Here is a 15,922-nt window from a genome sequence, read left to right as displayed (position 1 = left end):
TTGCAAGGAGACTGCAGAATTTATTAAAGAAATAAAAAGAGGATTTCCTGGTTCCTAGGAATTCTCTTCAGCCTGCCAGATTCAGTCACCTGCCGGCTGTGCGGGCGCAGGAGGGCACTAAGCTTTTGGGGAGAAGGGGTACTGCGGGTGCCACCAATCCAGGAGCCGCACGCTGTGCACGGGGTCCAGCACAACCTGCACTCCTTGGTCCAGCCGGGCCTTCCTGCCGCTGCGAACGGGGGCATCCTGGAACACCAGGCGCACACGGTGATGCCTCATGTCCGTACTCACGTTGATGGTGAACTGCAAGAAAGAGCAAGACAGGCAAGGATGAGCGCTGCGAGACAGCGGTGCTATTCTACAAACACCCCGCTGTCTGCAGAGACTGTGGTTACAGTCTCAGATCATTGGCCCTGGGTATCAAAATGACTTCTTTTCGATTAAGTGAACATTTAAAACACAGAACTGGTAACTCTGGGCAGGTAAGTTTTTCACCTACACATGCAAAAAAGAATTTTGGAAAAATCAAAACAACAAATGAATGGAAGAACTCCAATTAATCTAAAAGTGAACTCTTAGAAACTCAAAACTATATCCATCTACAGTATTTCAGGTGCTGGCAGAAATAGGCTTCAACTCATTGCTCACACTAAGACCAAATTTTTCGTGGGCACAGGCTATATTTTAAACCCTGACTTACAGCCACACATGATGCCCTGGGTCTTACTGCTTGTCTGGCTGTTAGCACACGTGGTCTGCTACTTTCTGAAATAATATTTCTTTTTGGAGCAACTTTGGGGATAACTGAGTTTGTCAAATTGAGTTCAAAAGCTGCTATTTTACCTCACAGTGAGGTACCAACATCATCAACCTGGGACCACAAAAACACTGCAACACTGTTCCCTGCTGGAGCATCAATAACAACCACTCCCAGCCGCAGCAAACCCTCAGCTTCTCCCAAATTCTCTGCATCACTGATACTGTTTACATCAAACAGGCAAGACTTGATGGGTCTGCAGAACCCAACTGAGGAAATCCTCAGCAACACCTCTAGGAATTGACTTGGAGATGCCCACAACTAGTTACCTGGTGCAACAGCATGATTTACATCAAACCGCAGGGACCAGAAGTCTCTTTTTCACCTCCTATTAGAAACTCTAAGTGTGAAGTTGGCCCACTTTGCCGGCGTGGGCAAACACTTACCAAGGTGAACGTCATACCCATGACTATTGGCACAAATATGAAGTTAAAGGTGGTGATCTGCAGTAGACAGCAATCCTGATCAGGGTTTGTATGGACTTCCTCATACTGAATAGGTGGCTGAAGACCTTTGTAACAGTTGCTCTTTAACCTGGGTGACTTGAAAGAAAGATAAATATTTACTTAGCTACTCTCAAGGTTGTTTATACAGCATATTTATCATGAGAGCCATAACTTGCATTTTTCATTAGCACGTGTTGGCTTCTAAGGGCAATTCTTCTCAAGTTAAGGCAAGAAGTTTGAGATTTAGGCTCAGTTTTAACCATGAAACTCAAAATATCTGTTCTTTTTGTTTGTAATGAGTAACAATAACCTAAGGATTAGTTATTTGGGGTGATAAAGGATCTACGTCTTCAAGTGGAGAAAGAGTAACAAATGAGGAAATAAAAATGTAGGAATCTGAAGAGGCTGGTAGCATAGACTGAATATTAAGTGTAGTTTTACAATGTGTTCTATCATGGAATTCAGAGTTTCCATTTGTTGTTATAATTCAGGACTGTCCTTTCTATCACTCCAAAAAAAATGTTACTGCCTTCTATTTTTTTTTTAAAAAAGAAAAGTTATAGCTGGCTCTTCATTCAGAGTTCAGCTTTCATACCTGCTTTTTGAACTTGAAGTTGAATTCCCACATTGATTCTTGTCTGTTCCCTTCAATCTTTTTGCACCAGAAAAGCAGACACTGAGGTAGAAAAAAGAAACACAAAGTTATGAAGCTCTTACAGGCAACACTTTAAATATGTTTTTGCAGGGCAGAAAGTCTTCTAATTAGAAACACCATTACAGAAGTGCAGTCAGAAGCCATTTATTCAAATTAATCACGTTCAGAGAACACACCCCAAAGTTTCCATCTCCCAGTGTGAAGTTGGTCAATTAATCATGCAACAGAATGGCACAACATGTAGTCACTAGTCTGCGAAACAAAAATCCCTTTGCACCACTTGTCCCTTCCCGAGTAGGACAGATCCAACTGCTCCTCTATGCCCCACATCTGCACCAAGAAGGCCCCTTAAGCTGGACTCCAAAGGAAAAAAAAAAAAAAAAAAAGACTGAAGCAAGGAACACCCAAAACCAGAAAAAAGAGTCAAGAAGGAAAGAATCCAGAGAGAAATGCAAAGGCTGAGGCATGACCTTTGAGGTGACAGATACGGAAGTTCCTAAGCCACTTCAGAGACAAAAGATGGTCCTGACACGACTGTGCACCAACTTGTCACATTTTGGAGTATAAAAACAGTGCCAGGTTAGCACAGTCTGATTGCCCTGAGTGGAAGCTACTGTCCTTCAACAGCCAAGGAGAGAATCAAATGAGTCAGCCTGACCATCCCTGATGTGATTCCACACCACAGACACCAGCCCACTGCAGCTGGTCTTATCTGCTGCTATTAACAGTGTCAGCGGGAGGAGAAATAACAGGAGTAGAGAGGAGAGCTCCCCATCGCTCATACACAGCCTCTCCTGCTCCAAAAGAAGACTTGGCCGGGCCGATGGGGGAAGTAAGTACACATATAACTTATTTTCAGCTAGAGTGACCCCAAGTAAAAGCAAGCCTGACCAGTCTCCACCATGGGGGCTTCATATATAGTAGCTACAGGAGATACAAGGCCCTTAACTCAAAGTCTGAGGCATGTCCATAAATAACAGTCCTTAAAGGATCTCTATAATGACAAATCTTGATGGTGAACGACAAAGACATGTGGAGTCAAGCTCAGAAACACGTGTCAGGCCATCTCCACCTGGGAGGCGGCGGCGGCCCCGGGTTTCACCTATAACAACATTCTCCAGATCTTTGTTAACTTGGGTGTGCAGCAAATTCCGTCAAGTTTAACTCCACAGTTAGTGGCATTTGTGTTCACCTGGTCTAACAGCTCGTTTGGTCATGGCAAGTAGCGAAGCACAAAACGGTCAGTACCTCCTAAGGGGCAGAGGATGTCATCCGTGGGTCAGCCGTCCTGCCCTTCAGCCGCGCCGGAGGCCCTGCTGCTCCACCAAAAATAATGGGGGTGTCTTTAAAGGGCAAACACTTCTGCTGACACCATAACGGCTCCAGTGTCCCACACAAGCTAGGCTAGGGAAAGAAAAAAGGAAATTAAAGAGGAAAAGCTAGATCCAATAACATTGTGGACTGGGGGCTCTTGCCACATGCAGTTTACGGAGGCATCTGCCATTCTTTTCAGTGACCCGTAAAGGTATAACCGAAACCCATGAAAGCGAGGACGAGGGGAGGTCACGAGGGAACCTCCTCCACACCCACCGTGCCCGGACATCTCCGTGCACAGCAACGCGGCTGGAGCTCGCAGTCTTGCGACACAGTAGTAGAGCAAGACCACACTCCTGATAGCTCTTCTCTGCTCCAAGGGGTTGGGTCAGACCTCTACTGTTCTAACAAAGCCTCATCACTGTTTAATTTCCTTTTTTTTTTTTCCTCTCTCTCTTTTTAAAGCTGGAAAATAAAAAAATGCACTTCCAGGATCTTTCTAGAACTGTTAGTGCAGTAGAAGCGCTAGCAGTGGGCACCAAAGCCGTTATGATGTCAACGTGAATGCTCCTACGCTGCCAGCCCTGGTGGTGTCACCTCACGGGTCTCTAGCGCGCACGGCCGCGCCGCACGTCCCAGCAGTGGGAATGCCCTGGTGGGAAGTCAGGCTCAGAAGCACTAAGCTTAGGTTGGAATTTCCTAGAAGCATTTTGGTCTTTGTTTAAAACAGACAACATCCAAATTGGGGATTTGGAGAGGGAATGGAAAGCTCTGGATGCAGAGACGAAAGACCTACACGCGGAAACGCTGCTTCACTCCTGCTCTGCAGCACCACCTGCTTGTGCTACTGCTGCTAACTCTGCTCCCTACGCAGGCAACACTCTTCCCAGTATCCTCACAGAGAGAGGAAGGAAGAAGGCAGGGAAGGAGAGGTGTCACCCAGGCAGATGAGGTTGCTGTCTGTGGCACGGAAAGAACGGTTGAACCAAAATCCCTTTGGTTTCATTCCAAAAGCCTCATTCACCAAGCGTTTGGATTTGGAGCGGGGGGAATTCACGCTGCTGCTTAAGCTGTTCCCTGAATGTCAACCAGTTGTGAGTTAAAACCAGACAAGAAACACAAAGGCAATTCAGAGTTAATGATAACAGCAATTAAAGAGGAAAGGATATGCAAGTGCTCCAAGCTTGGAATAGCAAAGGGAATTGCCTGCCACACCAGAGACAAATCCTTCACAGGCCAACACAACTGCAGCCCCTGTCCCAAGGCAGACATTTGCTCTGCACTTCGCCATGCTCACAACCTCCCTACCCTCCCTCTCGCAGAAACCAGAGGCAACGGATGACCTAGAGGAGACGGAGTATGAAACGAGTCCCTTTCTGAGGCTACCAGTGTCGCTTCTGATGCTCTCCAGATGCCTGCTATGGAGAAAAGATGTATTCTGGCAGACAGCATCAGAATAAAGCAGAAGACATGAATGCTGACCCTACCTCAACCTCCTTTCAACAACAAATTTGGAACAGAGGATGGGAAAGCTACAAATTATATCACCAGCGCTTCTGATTTTCAGTGAAGCAAGTGTTTTTGCTGATTACAAAGTTATCATGGTAGGATTTAGGCACTCAGAAAAGTAAGCAAGATCCCTTATAGCAGCAGCTGTACAGACACAAGTAACCAGAAATCTTTAAAAAATCACTACTTCTAAGCTGAGAATCCTCTAAAAACCAAGCTTAACTGAGGATCATCTAAACAAGATTTTTTTTCTCCTCGAAATAGAATAAAAATACAGAAAAAGCAACATCTCAAACACATCCCCCCTCCTAAGAACTAGCACTTACTCTGGAATTTTTTAAAGTGCTAGGAGTACTGTCTGGAATAGCTGGATTCCTGGAGACTCGCGATGCAAAAGGTTCATACATATGGTATAGCGACCGGATGACACACGCACGGAGGCAGTGCAGCTTTTCCATGGATTCTGGTCGCAAGCGGAGGGGCAGGTACGCATCGAGGCTGTAGTGCCTGAAAAGCAAAGGACAAAGCCAACATGCTTGGAAGGGTCAGAAAGTCAGGGAGATGTGTAGAAAAGAGCTACAAAAACCATCATTGAGCAACACCTGAACATCTGAATGAACACGGGGGGGACCAGTGATCAACTTGGAACGTTGCAAGAGCTTTGTAGTCTCTACATGAAATCACATGGCACTCACAAAGTCACAAACTGCTCTGTACTCTTGTTGATCGTCCCTCCTGAGCAACAGATCCATTAAAAAGAAATCAAATCTTCCCTCCTGAAGGCAAGCGTGAGTGGCACGCACTAGGAAAGGAGGATTTGTTTCATATTCTGACCCCTTCTTTGCTTTTCTTCTCTTCCCTATTTTATTATGACCCATTACCACCCGGAAGATGACTCCTAAATTCTTGGCACTACTCTTAGTTTCCTTTTTGCCTTCCTAAATAGAAGAAGGTGACCACAATCAAAGCTAGTTCAGGCAAGGCAAGTTTTCTGTCAATCATGCTTGCTTTTTTGAAGGCAGGCAATGGCCTGACCTCACTTTCTGAATTCATAACCATGTGCTCTCTGTGTTAACAACAGAAGCATGCAGGCTCTGGCAAGCACAAAACCAGAACAGGCATTGAGATCTTGTATGGAGCATGTGGGAATATGCTGCCATGCAGAGATCCCTTTCCAGATCCCAAAGCAGATGCAGCCTTTCAGTGTCCAAAGGGACCTATAATATAATATAATCCTGTAATATTCCCTTACTTGCAGCTCACTGGTCACCACTGAAGCATCCTACCTATTGGTAGGATTTATCTATTGATAAAACAATCTCTAGAGCCTCACCTTCTGTAGAGCCTGGTCCAAAAGGCAGCAGTGCAAGTAACAGTCCAGGCCTTCTTGCAGATCAGAGAAAAGCGAACGATGTCTTCAGGGCGAATGTAGGATGCCAGCAGCAGCCAGATATCTATGGGATATTCTTCTCCACCGTCACCATCGGGATTTTCTAAATGCAGTGAACATGTGTTACTGTAATAAAAAACCTCTTTTCCAAAGCACAGCTAGAGTGAAGGCCTATGCTTTCCACTGCTCGTACAGTGTGAGTAACTTGAGTTTGTGTACGTGGGTTGAGCACAGGGTGAACGGTCATAAGATTCTTGCAGAAGCCCTGCCAGGCAGCACATACACCCAGTTACTGCAGTTTCTCATTAATTAGCTGCTTTCTTAAGTCTGACTTTTAATCAAAGATGGCAAACTAAAGAAATTAATACAGAACAGAACGGCTTGTTCTCCCTCTCTGAAGCATTAAAAGCTCTGCAGAAAGAACTGAAGCTTCACAGATTCATTTCATTTTAGCAGTGCCTTTAAGTTAACAAAATCATGTTTTCCCACAGACAATTCTCAAAAATATATTATAAGAGATAAGATTTTAAAGGAACAATTAAGTTACTCAACTGCGTATTAGTTGTTGGAATATTCTTAAGTAAAGAGGCTAAAGGACCTCATTCAAGAGTGGTATATGGAAAGGAGAATAGGGATTCAAATGAAAAACAGATGTCCTTTCGGACAAGACACAGAACAGCTCAAGATATTAAGTTTTGTCTGCACCTAGCTCTCAAGAAGAGACAGAGCAAATTTAAAATGAGAATGTAGAAAAAGATCTGTAGATTTGTACTTGTCCTTGTCATACTTGTACTGCTTAAAAATAATTAAAAGAGGTGGCAGCCTTTCAAGTGTTTGTTTCTTCATATTCAGGAGCAGAGATTTAAAAAGTATGAATTTTATTTAGATTAAAGCACTCCTCAACTCTCTGCTACTGCACGATTGATCTAAGCAGCTAGCTGAACTCTTTGGGCAATAAGATTTACAACAGCTGGGTTTTAAAATGAGGATGATAGGGAAATTAAACAATTTGTTGGAAGTAAAATAAAGTGGTAGAATAGAAACTGTCTTTCCACACCCAAACTAGCTATTGGGATATTCCTATCCTTCCAGGATTTCCAAAGACAACTTAATAAATAGCAATGGAAATCCCATCCCAGAGGACTGCTGTGTATTTACAACCTGCAGGGGATGATTAGTTACACAAATCAGTATCTTTACATAATAACTTTACACACTATAGAGCTGCATAAAGCATAAGCACTGAAGGATAGAGCTCCTCAGAATTAGCTTTCCATGGTAACACTAGGGCTAAATTCACTCAGCTGCTCTCTAAACCCATTTGTAGCAAAGGGCAGGTTTGGAAATATCCTAAAAACAAAGCCTGGATTCTGCCCACAGATACGTGGTGCTTTGTTGTTCAAAGCAAATCCTGCCCTCACCGATGCTTTCAGTGAAGAACAGAGTACCACACACAGCAGAGTTTCCTAACTCTTTCAATAGAGCAGCAAGGCTGACTAAATCAGTGAAAGGAACAAGATCTTCAACTTGGATTGTGTGCCCAAGCCTCCACCTTCATGAAAAGTCAACGTTTTTGTCCAAGTCACGTCAGGTTTCTTGGTAGAGCTGGGAATGGTGGTTTAATCCCTTCAACTTGTGCACACACGTTTCAAAACCCCAAGAAAAGCCACGGGACTAGTCTGTAATAACAACCCCTAACCCACAGACAGAAAAACACCCTGGAAAAGCCCCCGCAGAGCTGTCCCAGGAGAGGACCACGACGGTACCTTTGTGCCTTTTGCTCTTCTTCTTTCTGGACGCAGGTCGCCCGTTGATACTCTCCTTTGTGTCTGTTTCATCACTGCTGTCACAAGAGTCTCCAGATACAGAGAGAACTTCCTCAGCAGGAACGCAAGAAGCTTCCAAACCGCAGAGGGATTTTACTAGAACAAGAAGCAACGACACACTCTGAATGCGCTGGAGGAGAGGAGGAGGCAGTCCAAGTTCAGGAGATCTTTCAGCCCAAGCGCAGTCAGATCTCTGCCAGGGCCACTGCTAAGAAATGACACTCTAGCCGTGGTGAAGCTCTGTAGTGACACAAGCAAGTGAAGCCTGGGCCTGCGGATTACCGTGCCAGAGCAAGATTAGCATGGGCGAGTGAATTGAAAACATAATTATTCTGTCTCGCCTTAAATAATGAGCAACGAGGTTGATTTCCAGCACATTAAGCAGCTGATCCTGTTGCTGTAGCTGAAGCCAGCTGCAATTGTGAACGAAACAGACCTTTCGTGGTTCCCCAGCATCAGGGCTTCCTGGCACGACCACGGCCACTCTTTCTGTGGGAAGGCAGCCCGTAACTGTCCTATGCACACAGCAAAGGTAGCCCTTTAGCCCTTTGATACCCGCAATAAAGAGATTGTGGGGCTGAAGAGAGAGAAGCAGCCGGCAGTGTAACCCGGTGCCAGGCGCTGAAGCTCAAATTATCCTAGCATTTAGTGAAGGAAAAGAGCCCTGGACTAATGAGGAAAACAGCAAGTGAATTCAGTGCTCCTTTGCTGTGCCTGGGAGATGTTTAAGATAATACTGTTAGGAAACTTCATTTCTGAAATTCAGTCTATTAACTGAGGGCTCATTAGGCAGAAAAATTCAAGTGTGAGCCTGTAATCAGTTAGTCCCCTCCACCCCCCCCCCCAAAAAAGTGTGGCCCTAAACACAGCAGCATCACACAAAGTCTTTGCAAAAACAGTCATTTCTCTGCACAACTCAGTTATGCAAATTTGAAAAGTTGAATTTCTACCCAAAGTGCTCGCATGGAAAAAAGACTGACTAGCCAGAGGCAGCTCACGCTGCCACAGCGGACTTGATACTGCCTGAGCTTTTCTAACCCAGCAAACTTAAGGTTGGAAAAACTTTTATACAAAGTAGTTACCATCGTAAGGCCCATCAGAGAGAGAGAAGAGCTATTAGACTTTAAGTGATGGGAATGACAGGAAAAAAAATATGAATTGACCAAAAATAAGCTTAGTCTAGACATGTTCTTACTTCTGACCACAGAAAAACGAGGTTCCAAAACAGTAAAAGGGCAGGAGGAGAGAGTCTGAAGTTAGAGCTTGACCAGTTTAGGAAGGGGGACGGCACAGCCTGGTTTTCAGCCCCAGCAAAGGACTCGACCCAGCAACGAGGCGATGCTGTCAGTCCTTTCCTGAACCAATTCTTCCTTTCTTTGCACAGTGCAAAGCGCAAGCAGCCAGGGCAGCAGTTTCCCCTTCAAGCCGTCAAAAATTACTGCCCTCTCTATGGGACCTTCTACAGCCAAAGACAAGCCGATGGCAACGCAAATCACAGGGCGTTAGGACAGCAAGATGGTGACACTCTGCAGGGAAAGCAACAGCCAGAGACTCTGACAGGGGCCTGGAAAAAATCCCTGTCACGTCAACATCAGAGCTGATACCTCTCTTCATACCCCAAATTTGCTCTGTGTTGCTATCTCACCAAACAGACACTCGCTCCTTATCTCACAGCGGTCACGACCCTTGCTGAGGTGTTAGGATGGGGCAGGGAAAATCCCAGGAAAATTCCATCCAGCCTCTGCTCGCCCGTGAAACTCTCTGCTTGTCGGCAACCGCCCCCAGAGCCAAGTCCACTTGGCACAAAGGGAGGCAGTGGGTGAGCGAGGCCAAAAGCTGCCGCCCTGGGCAGAGGCTGCGGCCTCCTCCTGCTGCCATCCTGAGTCACCACTGCACCAGGTGACACTGGGACACGGGGCGCAGAAGGAACAGACAACACGGCGTGCGACACAGGAGGCTGAAGTGCAGCACTTGGAGACGAAACAGAATATCCAACAGCGAACAGGAGGAGGATTGGGAAGGGGGAAGGCTGTTCCAGAACACAGAGGTGCCATGATGGGAAAAACATGAGTAACAGTGGCTGAAAAAAACTCATTCAGCAGCATCACGACCCAGTACAGCTGCCCCAAACAGGCACCTGCACAAAGAGCACCTTTTGCTGGAACATGTGAGGTTTCAGCAAGATAATGAGTTTTCTCTCATTTAAAAAGAGCTCCACAGTCACTGTTTGTGTTATAAAATTAACCTCCGCCCCAACTCTACCTGTGTGACCACTTAAAGAGACAAGCTGTAAACATTAACTGCTCTCAAATAGGGTGTGTGAGGTCAGAAAGTTCCCATTACCCTCAACAGCTAGAAGCCAAGAAGGAAGTAGATAACAAAATATTGCAACAACCTTTCAGGAAGCTGCTTGTTTATTCAGTTTGCACTGAAGCAGCAGCAACACTCTCAGAAGACCTCACAGCAGTTTGCAGCACAGAGGGGAAAATAAAACTCACAGCAGAACTACCAAAACCACGTTCCCACTGGAAAAGGGTTTCTTCAGAAAAAAAGCTGCCAATAAAGCTGTCTACAGTTTTGCATGACGTGGTAAAGAATAGAAACTTCTATCTTGTTATTTTCTGCTTCAGGTGGGAGAAAACACACAATATTAAACGGAAAAAGGCCTTTCATGTATGACAACAAAGATTAACAAAGATTGAGTAACTCTGAGATGGATTTGCAGGAGGTTTTCTACAAAACTGCCTGTCTAACATCCTAATTACCTGATTTTGCAGAAGAATAGACATTTTCAGGCATCAAACTAAGCAGCCAGATCTCCCAGGCCATGGAAGGAAGGGGAATTTCCCCAGATCTCCCAGGAACTGCACAGTGCAGTGAGGGGGAAGGAGCCCCCAGCCAGGGGCCACCAGGGCTGCCCAGCGCACACTCACCCTCCTGCTGCACCGCGTTGGCCACGGCCTTTTTCACCCGTCCTGATTTCACGACGGCTGGGTCGGAGTTCGCGTAATCTGCAACGGTCACTGCGGAGAGCCGGGATGTCAGGGGAGCAGGAGCACAGGGGAGAGGCCGGGACCGCGGCGGGGCCGGGCGGGAGCTGCCCCCGCGCAGTGCGGGGACAGGGCCCGGCGGCGGCTCGTGGGCCCGGTGCCACCCTCGGCCTCAGCCCGTGGGGTCCCCCACGCCATAAGGGACCGGCCCACGCTTAGGCAGAGCCAAACGCCACCCTCCTCCGCAACACACGAGGTCACCTCCAGGCCCGGCGGCTCCTTCAGGGACCCAGCAGCTGCCAGGGCCCAGCTCGAGGCCACCCACGTTCCCCTCTGCCCTCAGCCAGGCCCAGGTGCCCAGACCCCCCTGGCCGCTTCGGCCTCCAGAGCCCGCCCGGGCCCGGGCCGCTCCCTGTCCCTCCACGGGCCGGAGCCCGGGCCCTTCCCCGGCGCCCAGGCCCCTTCGCGGTACCCCGACCCCCCCGGGGCCTCGGCCGCGGTCCCGCCCCCGCGGCGCTCACCGCGCTCCGAGCAGACGTCGTCGGCGCGGAACTTGAGGCGCTTGCGGGCGCCGCGCTTGGGCATGGCGGCGGCGACGGGCCGGCCGCGCGGGGCCATGTCCCGGGCCGCGCGGAGCGGAGCGGCCCAGCCCGGCCCGGCCCGGGCACAGCGCCCCCCCCGCGCCGCCACGGCCACCGGCGCCTCGCGAGACGCTGACGTCATCGCGCGACGTGAGCCTGGCCGGCGCGGCGCTCTGACGTCACGGCGGCAGGGCGAAGGCCCCGTAACGGGGCCTGTGAGGAGACACCCTCCCCCCCCCACCGCCAGCGCTGCCGGTAACGGAGTCTGCGGCGCCCCCGGTAACGGGGCTGGGGTTAAACGGTCCTTCCAGTGTCCACAATAACGGAGCCCGCGGGCTTCCTGCCCCCGCAGTGTCCGCAGGAACGGAGCCTGCGAGGAATTCGCCCCCCCCGCCCAGTGCTCCCAGTAACGGGAGACGGCGAGCGGACACGGCGGGGGGGCTCCCGGGGGAGTGCTCAGCCCCACGGGAGGTTCCTGCCCGCTCCATGGGGGATGCTGCTCTCGAAGGAGGTGCCTGATCCCTAGCGGGGAGCTGGCCCCCAGGGAGGCTCCCGCTGCCCCAAAGATGTTGCTGCCCCCCCGCCCGACATTCCTGCCTCCCAAGGATGTTCCCGCCCCCCAGCAGAGGATCCCGCAGGGATGTTCCTATGACCAGGGAGGCTCCTGCACCCCCAGGAGCTTCCTGTCTCTCCAGGATATTTCCCACCCCCTGGACATTCCTGCCCCCCCAGCTCCCTCCTGCCCCCCTCCCCGACCCCAGCCCCCCCCATCGCGGGGCGTGGCCACACCGGCGGGGCGGGGGCGTGGCCTGGAGGGGGCGTGTCCGCGCGGGCAGGGACGCAGTGGGCGGGGCCCGGCGGGGGCGGGGCCGGCGGCGCGGGCGGCGGCGGCTTCCAGCGCGTTCGGCGGCGGTGAGTGCGGGCGGGGGGCGCCCGGCGGGGGGGCTCGCGCTGCCCCCCCTTCCCTTGGGCCGGGGGGGGGATTGGGATCCCGCCCAACCCGGTGCCTCCAGGGATGCGGAGCCCCCCCCTCTCCGGGATGCTCAGCGGGGGGGGCACGGGTGGCCGCGTCCCCCGCCCACGCAGGACACGGGGGAGGGAGGGGACAGCAGCCCCTATGGCGCACGAGTGGGGAGGGGGCCCCTCCTTTCCGCTCCCAGGCCCTCTCCACCCTGGTCTCCAGTGTCCCCGCGCCTCTGCAGGGCCCCCACCTTACCCATCCCGGCCGAGCTGGTCCTTCCCTGCGGCCTCCTCCGGCACCCACCGCTTCCCAGCGGCGGCTCCTCCCGGCTCCCTCCGTGCTGGATCCAGTTCCTGAGCATCCTCCGGGCGAGCATCCCTCCCATGAGCATCCTTCTGTGAGCATCCCTCCCGTGAACATCCCTCCCGTGAGCATCCCTCCCGTGAGCATCCCTCCCGTGAGCATCCCTCCCGTGAGCATCCTCCCGTGTGCATCCCTCCCGTGAGCATCCCTCCCGTGAGCATCCCTCCCGTGAACATCCCTCCCGTGAGCATCCCTCCCGTGAGCATCCTCCCGGCACCCAGCTGCAGGCCGGACCAGCCGGCGAGCATCCTGCTAATCCCAAGCTCCGGGCTGGATCGGAGCATCCTTGCCGCGAGCATCCTCCCCGGTGCTTAGCCAGCCAGGAGGTGCCGGTCCCCGCGCTCCCCTGCGTCAGCGCAGCCGTGTCACAGCTGTGGCAGCTGCCTCCAGCACCACGATTCCCTCCCAAACCCACCACCCTTCACCCTTGTTTCTCCGCCGACTCGCAGCATTGCAGCCGCAATTGGCTCTGGGGGCGGCGTTTTGTTAAAAGCTCCTCAAAACCTTCTGGGGACACCCTGGCTCGGGCCAAGTGGGTGCTGGCAGAGCGTTTGCCTGAGCTCATTTGCTGCCATCTGCTCGTTTGCTGGAGCAGGTTCTGCACGCGGGCCCGGGCGCAGGGCCGCATCGCCCGCGTGCCCACGAGCCGCAGCCGCCGGTTGGGTGCCTGAGTGAACGCGGTGGCGTGGGCTGGAGCGGGGGCTTCGTGGCTTTGAGGAGGTGGAAAATTGGTGGCTTTGGAGCACCGATGCTCTGGGAGCTGCTGGCACCCGTGTCCTTGAGGACACCGCGATGCGCTCCTTCCATCCCAGCATCCCAGGACAGTGCGGGTAGGGAAGCAGGACTCGCTCTCCGGGTGCTTTCCCGATGGTTCCTCGTGGATCCGTGAGCAGAGCTGGTCCCTGCGGTCCCCTTTGGGGCTTGCGGGTGCCCAGGTGCCTTCCCAGCTCGCGCACAGGCCCTTCCTGCTCGTGTGCTGCACCAGGGCTGCGCTGAGCGTCCTGCTCCCCCGGCTCCAGCATCTCCCCGGGCTGGCATGCCAGGGTGGCACTGATGAGCAGAGAAGGGGCTTTGGGGTGCCAGATCACCCGGGGCTTGGCAGATTCGGGATTAAACAAGGGGATCAGCTCCTTGCAGGGTGTCAGAGTCTGCTCAACCCAAAGGAGACCCATCTGGAAATGCTCACGGATGTTTCTGTGCTTTTGGGGGCAGCAGGGAGCGACAAATTTGTGCACAAACGTCTGACCACTGCCCGCCAGGTGCCATTCAGTGACATTCCCCAGCAAGGCAAGAAAGCCACCAGCTCATTCAGTGAACCTGGGAGCCTTATTTCAGTTAATTTCATGCTAACACAGTGCTCTGGCGTGCCTGAGGCTTCCCAGATAGCTCCCAAAAGCAGCCGGGAGGTTTTTGGGCCGTTACCTGGCAGGGAGGGTACTGAATCTCTTACCTGGCTTTCCTTCCAAGAGTAGCAATAGATGCTGTAACAAATCCCAGCTGCTTTCCATGACACGGAGGAGGGAGGTGACCACGGAGTGGAGCTCGGCTGTGGACGCGGCGCCTGGGCCCAAGCAGGGCTCCCCAGCCGCGTGGCCAGGACTTGTCAGTGCTCAGCGGGCTGTGAGGGGGTGCCGGGGGGCTTGGAGGCGAGTGCGGGTGCCAGGGAGCTCCCACGAGCTGCCATTTGGGAGCAAGGAAGCGAAAATCCCCCTCGGACCTGCCGGGGATGCTCCGCACGTGGGCGCTCGGAGCGGCGTCCGCGAGGAGGGATGGAAGGCTCTTCGCTGGCCAAGCGGTGCCGGTAGCGCTGGGTTTGGATCCTACTTGTGCTGGGGTCGACTGGGGATGTTATCGGTATGACGTGTGCTGTGGGGTTGAAGCGGGTCTTCGTCCAGCTCCCTCATCTCTGTGGAAAGCCGTGCTCGGGGTGCAGTACTGGGATTGTGGTGATTTCCATCCAGCAAGTGGGCTATGGAGGGAACCCCTTCCTCTAACGGAGCCGGTTGTCCGAATCTCTCCAAAAACTGGGGTGAAATGTCACCAACCAGGAGGGGCCTCTTCCCATGCCCCCACGTCCTGCCAAAGGACACCCCTTCCTTCCTGAATGTACCTCAGTGTACCTCAAATTGGTGCATGGGGATTGCCCTCTCCAGCGCTGTAATCCTGCAGGATTGACAACGCTCAAATTTGCCTGAAATGCAGATTTTTCTCAGCTCCCATTTCTGAATTTCTTCCACGCTTCCCCTAGCGAGCATGCGGATGCACCGGCTCTGGGTGACTGCTTGGAATTGCATCCAAAAAAATAAGCAAGAAATCAAAGCTGGTGGCAGCACAGAGCTCTTTTCCCCCCCGAATCCAGCCTGTGGGCACCCATTTCCAGGAGAGGGCAGTTCCCGGCTGGAATGCCAGGCCTTTGAGGCCGGGCAGCGGCCATGCGGAGCCCGCACGCCGCGTGCCGGGGAGGTTGCGGTGCCCCGAGACGCCGGCGGCGCGTGGCCGATGTCCTTAAATAGCAGTTGCTGTGCTGGGGAGGGAGGATGCGCAGCGGGGACGGAGGCTCGCGCCGCCCGGCCTCGCTTTTCCAGCCTCCCCGAGGGGAGAGGATCCGCGGGGAGGGAAGGGGCCCCCCTCCCGCGTCGCTGCCGGCTCGCTGCTTTTCCCAAGCTCTGTCTCGCCTTCTTTCCGCGTGGAAGCGATTGGCCTCCGTAATTACAGATGGTTTTCGCTTCCTCTGCAAGCAGCACCCGAGCGGCGGCTAATGCGCGGGGACAGAATAAACGCGCTGCCGCGGGGCCCTGACAGCCTCCCGGTGCCCCAGGGGGGTTTGGCCAGCAAAGAGGCCCCATCGCTAGCCGAGAGGTAAGAGCCGGCCGGGGCACGGGATGGCAAGAGCTTGGGAACGCGCGGCAGCACGGCCAGCACAAGCGCTCGCCGTTTTGGGAGCCTCCTTGGTGCGGTGCGTCCCCAAAAGATCAGCTCCTGCCAGGATCGGTCTTTCCCAGCTTCCAAAAACGGCAAGAGGGTTTATGGCTTTTCGAGAGCATTAGCACAGGTACCGTCAACTCGAGCT

At 52.4% G+C, this 15,922-nt stretch overlaps 1 protein-coding gene across 1 annotated transcript; it reads right to left on the bottom strand.

Annotated features, from left to right (window-relative positions):
- TMEM183A (transmembrane protein 183A) lies at positions 1-11,602 on the bottom strand. Its single transcript, XM_088534433.1, has 8 exons — positions 11,469-11,602; positions 10,891-10,980; positions 7,898-8,053; positions 6,075-6,234; positions 5,068-5,248; positions 1,859-1,939; positions 1,204-1,359; positions 1-303 (listed from the first exon to the last, which is right to left on the bottom strand). The coding sequence occupies exons 1-8, from the start codon at positions 11,563-11,565 to the stop codon at positions 118-120; spliced, it is 1,107 nt and encodes a 368-aa protein (XP_088390559.1). The 5' UTR covers positions 11,566-11,602; the 3' UTR covers positions 1-117.
- Positions 11,603-15,922: the final 4,320 nt, after the last annotated feature.

The sequence above is a fragment of the Tinamus guttatus genome, unplaced genomic scaffold (assembly GCF_059628265.1).
Source record: "Tinamus guttatus ecotype Peru unplaced genomic scaffold, ASM5962826v1 Tinamus_guttatus_pri_ptg000563l, whole genome shotgun sequence".
In the NCBI taxonomy this organism is placed as follows: domain Eukaryota; kingdom Metazoa; phylum Chordata; class Aves; order Tinamiformes; family Tinamidae; genus Tinamus; species Tinamus guttatus.
This window is presented reverse-complemented; position numbering and strand designations above follow the sequence as displayed.

Bases quoted from the DNA above. Each gene is read 5' to 3' on its own strand.
- TMEM183A (XM_088534433.1), bottom strand. From the start codon at position 11,565: ATGGCCCCGCGCGGCCGGCCCGTCGCCGCCGCCATGCCCAAGCGCGGC. The intron at 6,235-7,897 runs GTACCGTCGTGG...CACTGCATTTAG, and splicing joins GAAGAGCAAAAGGCACAAAG to AAAATCCCGATGGTGACGGT. The intron at 304-1,203 runs GTAAGTGTTTGC...TCTTTCTTGCAG, and splicing joins TGGGTATGACGTTCACCTTG to TTCACCATCAACGTGAGTAC.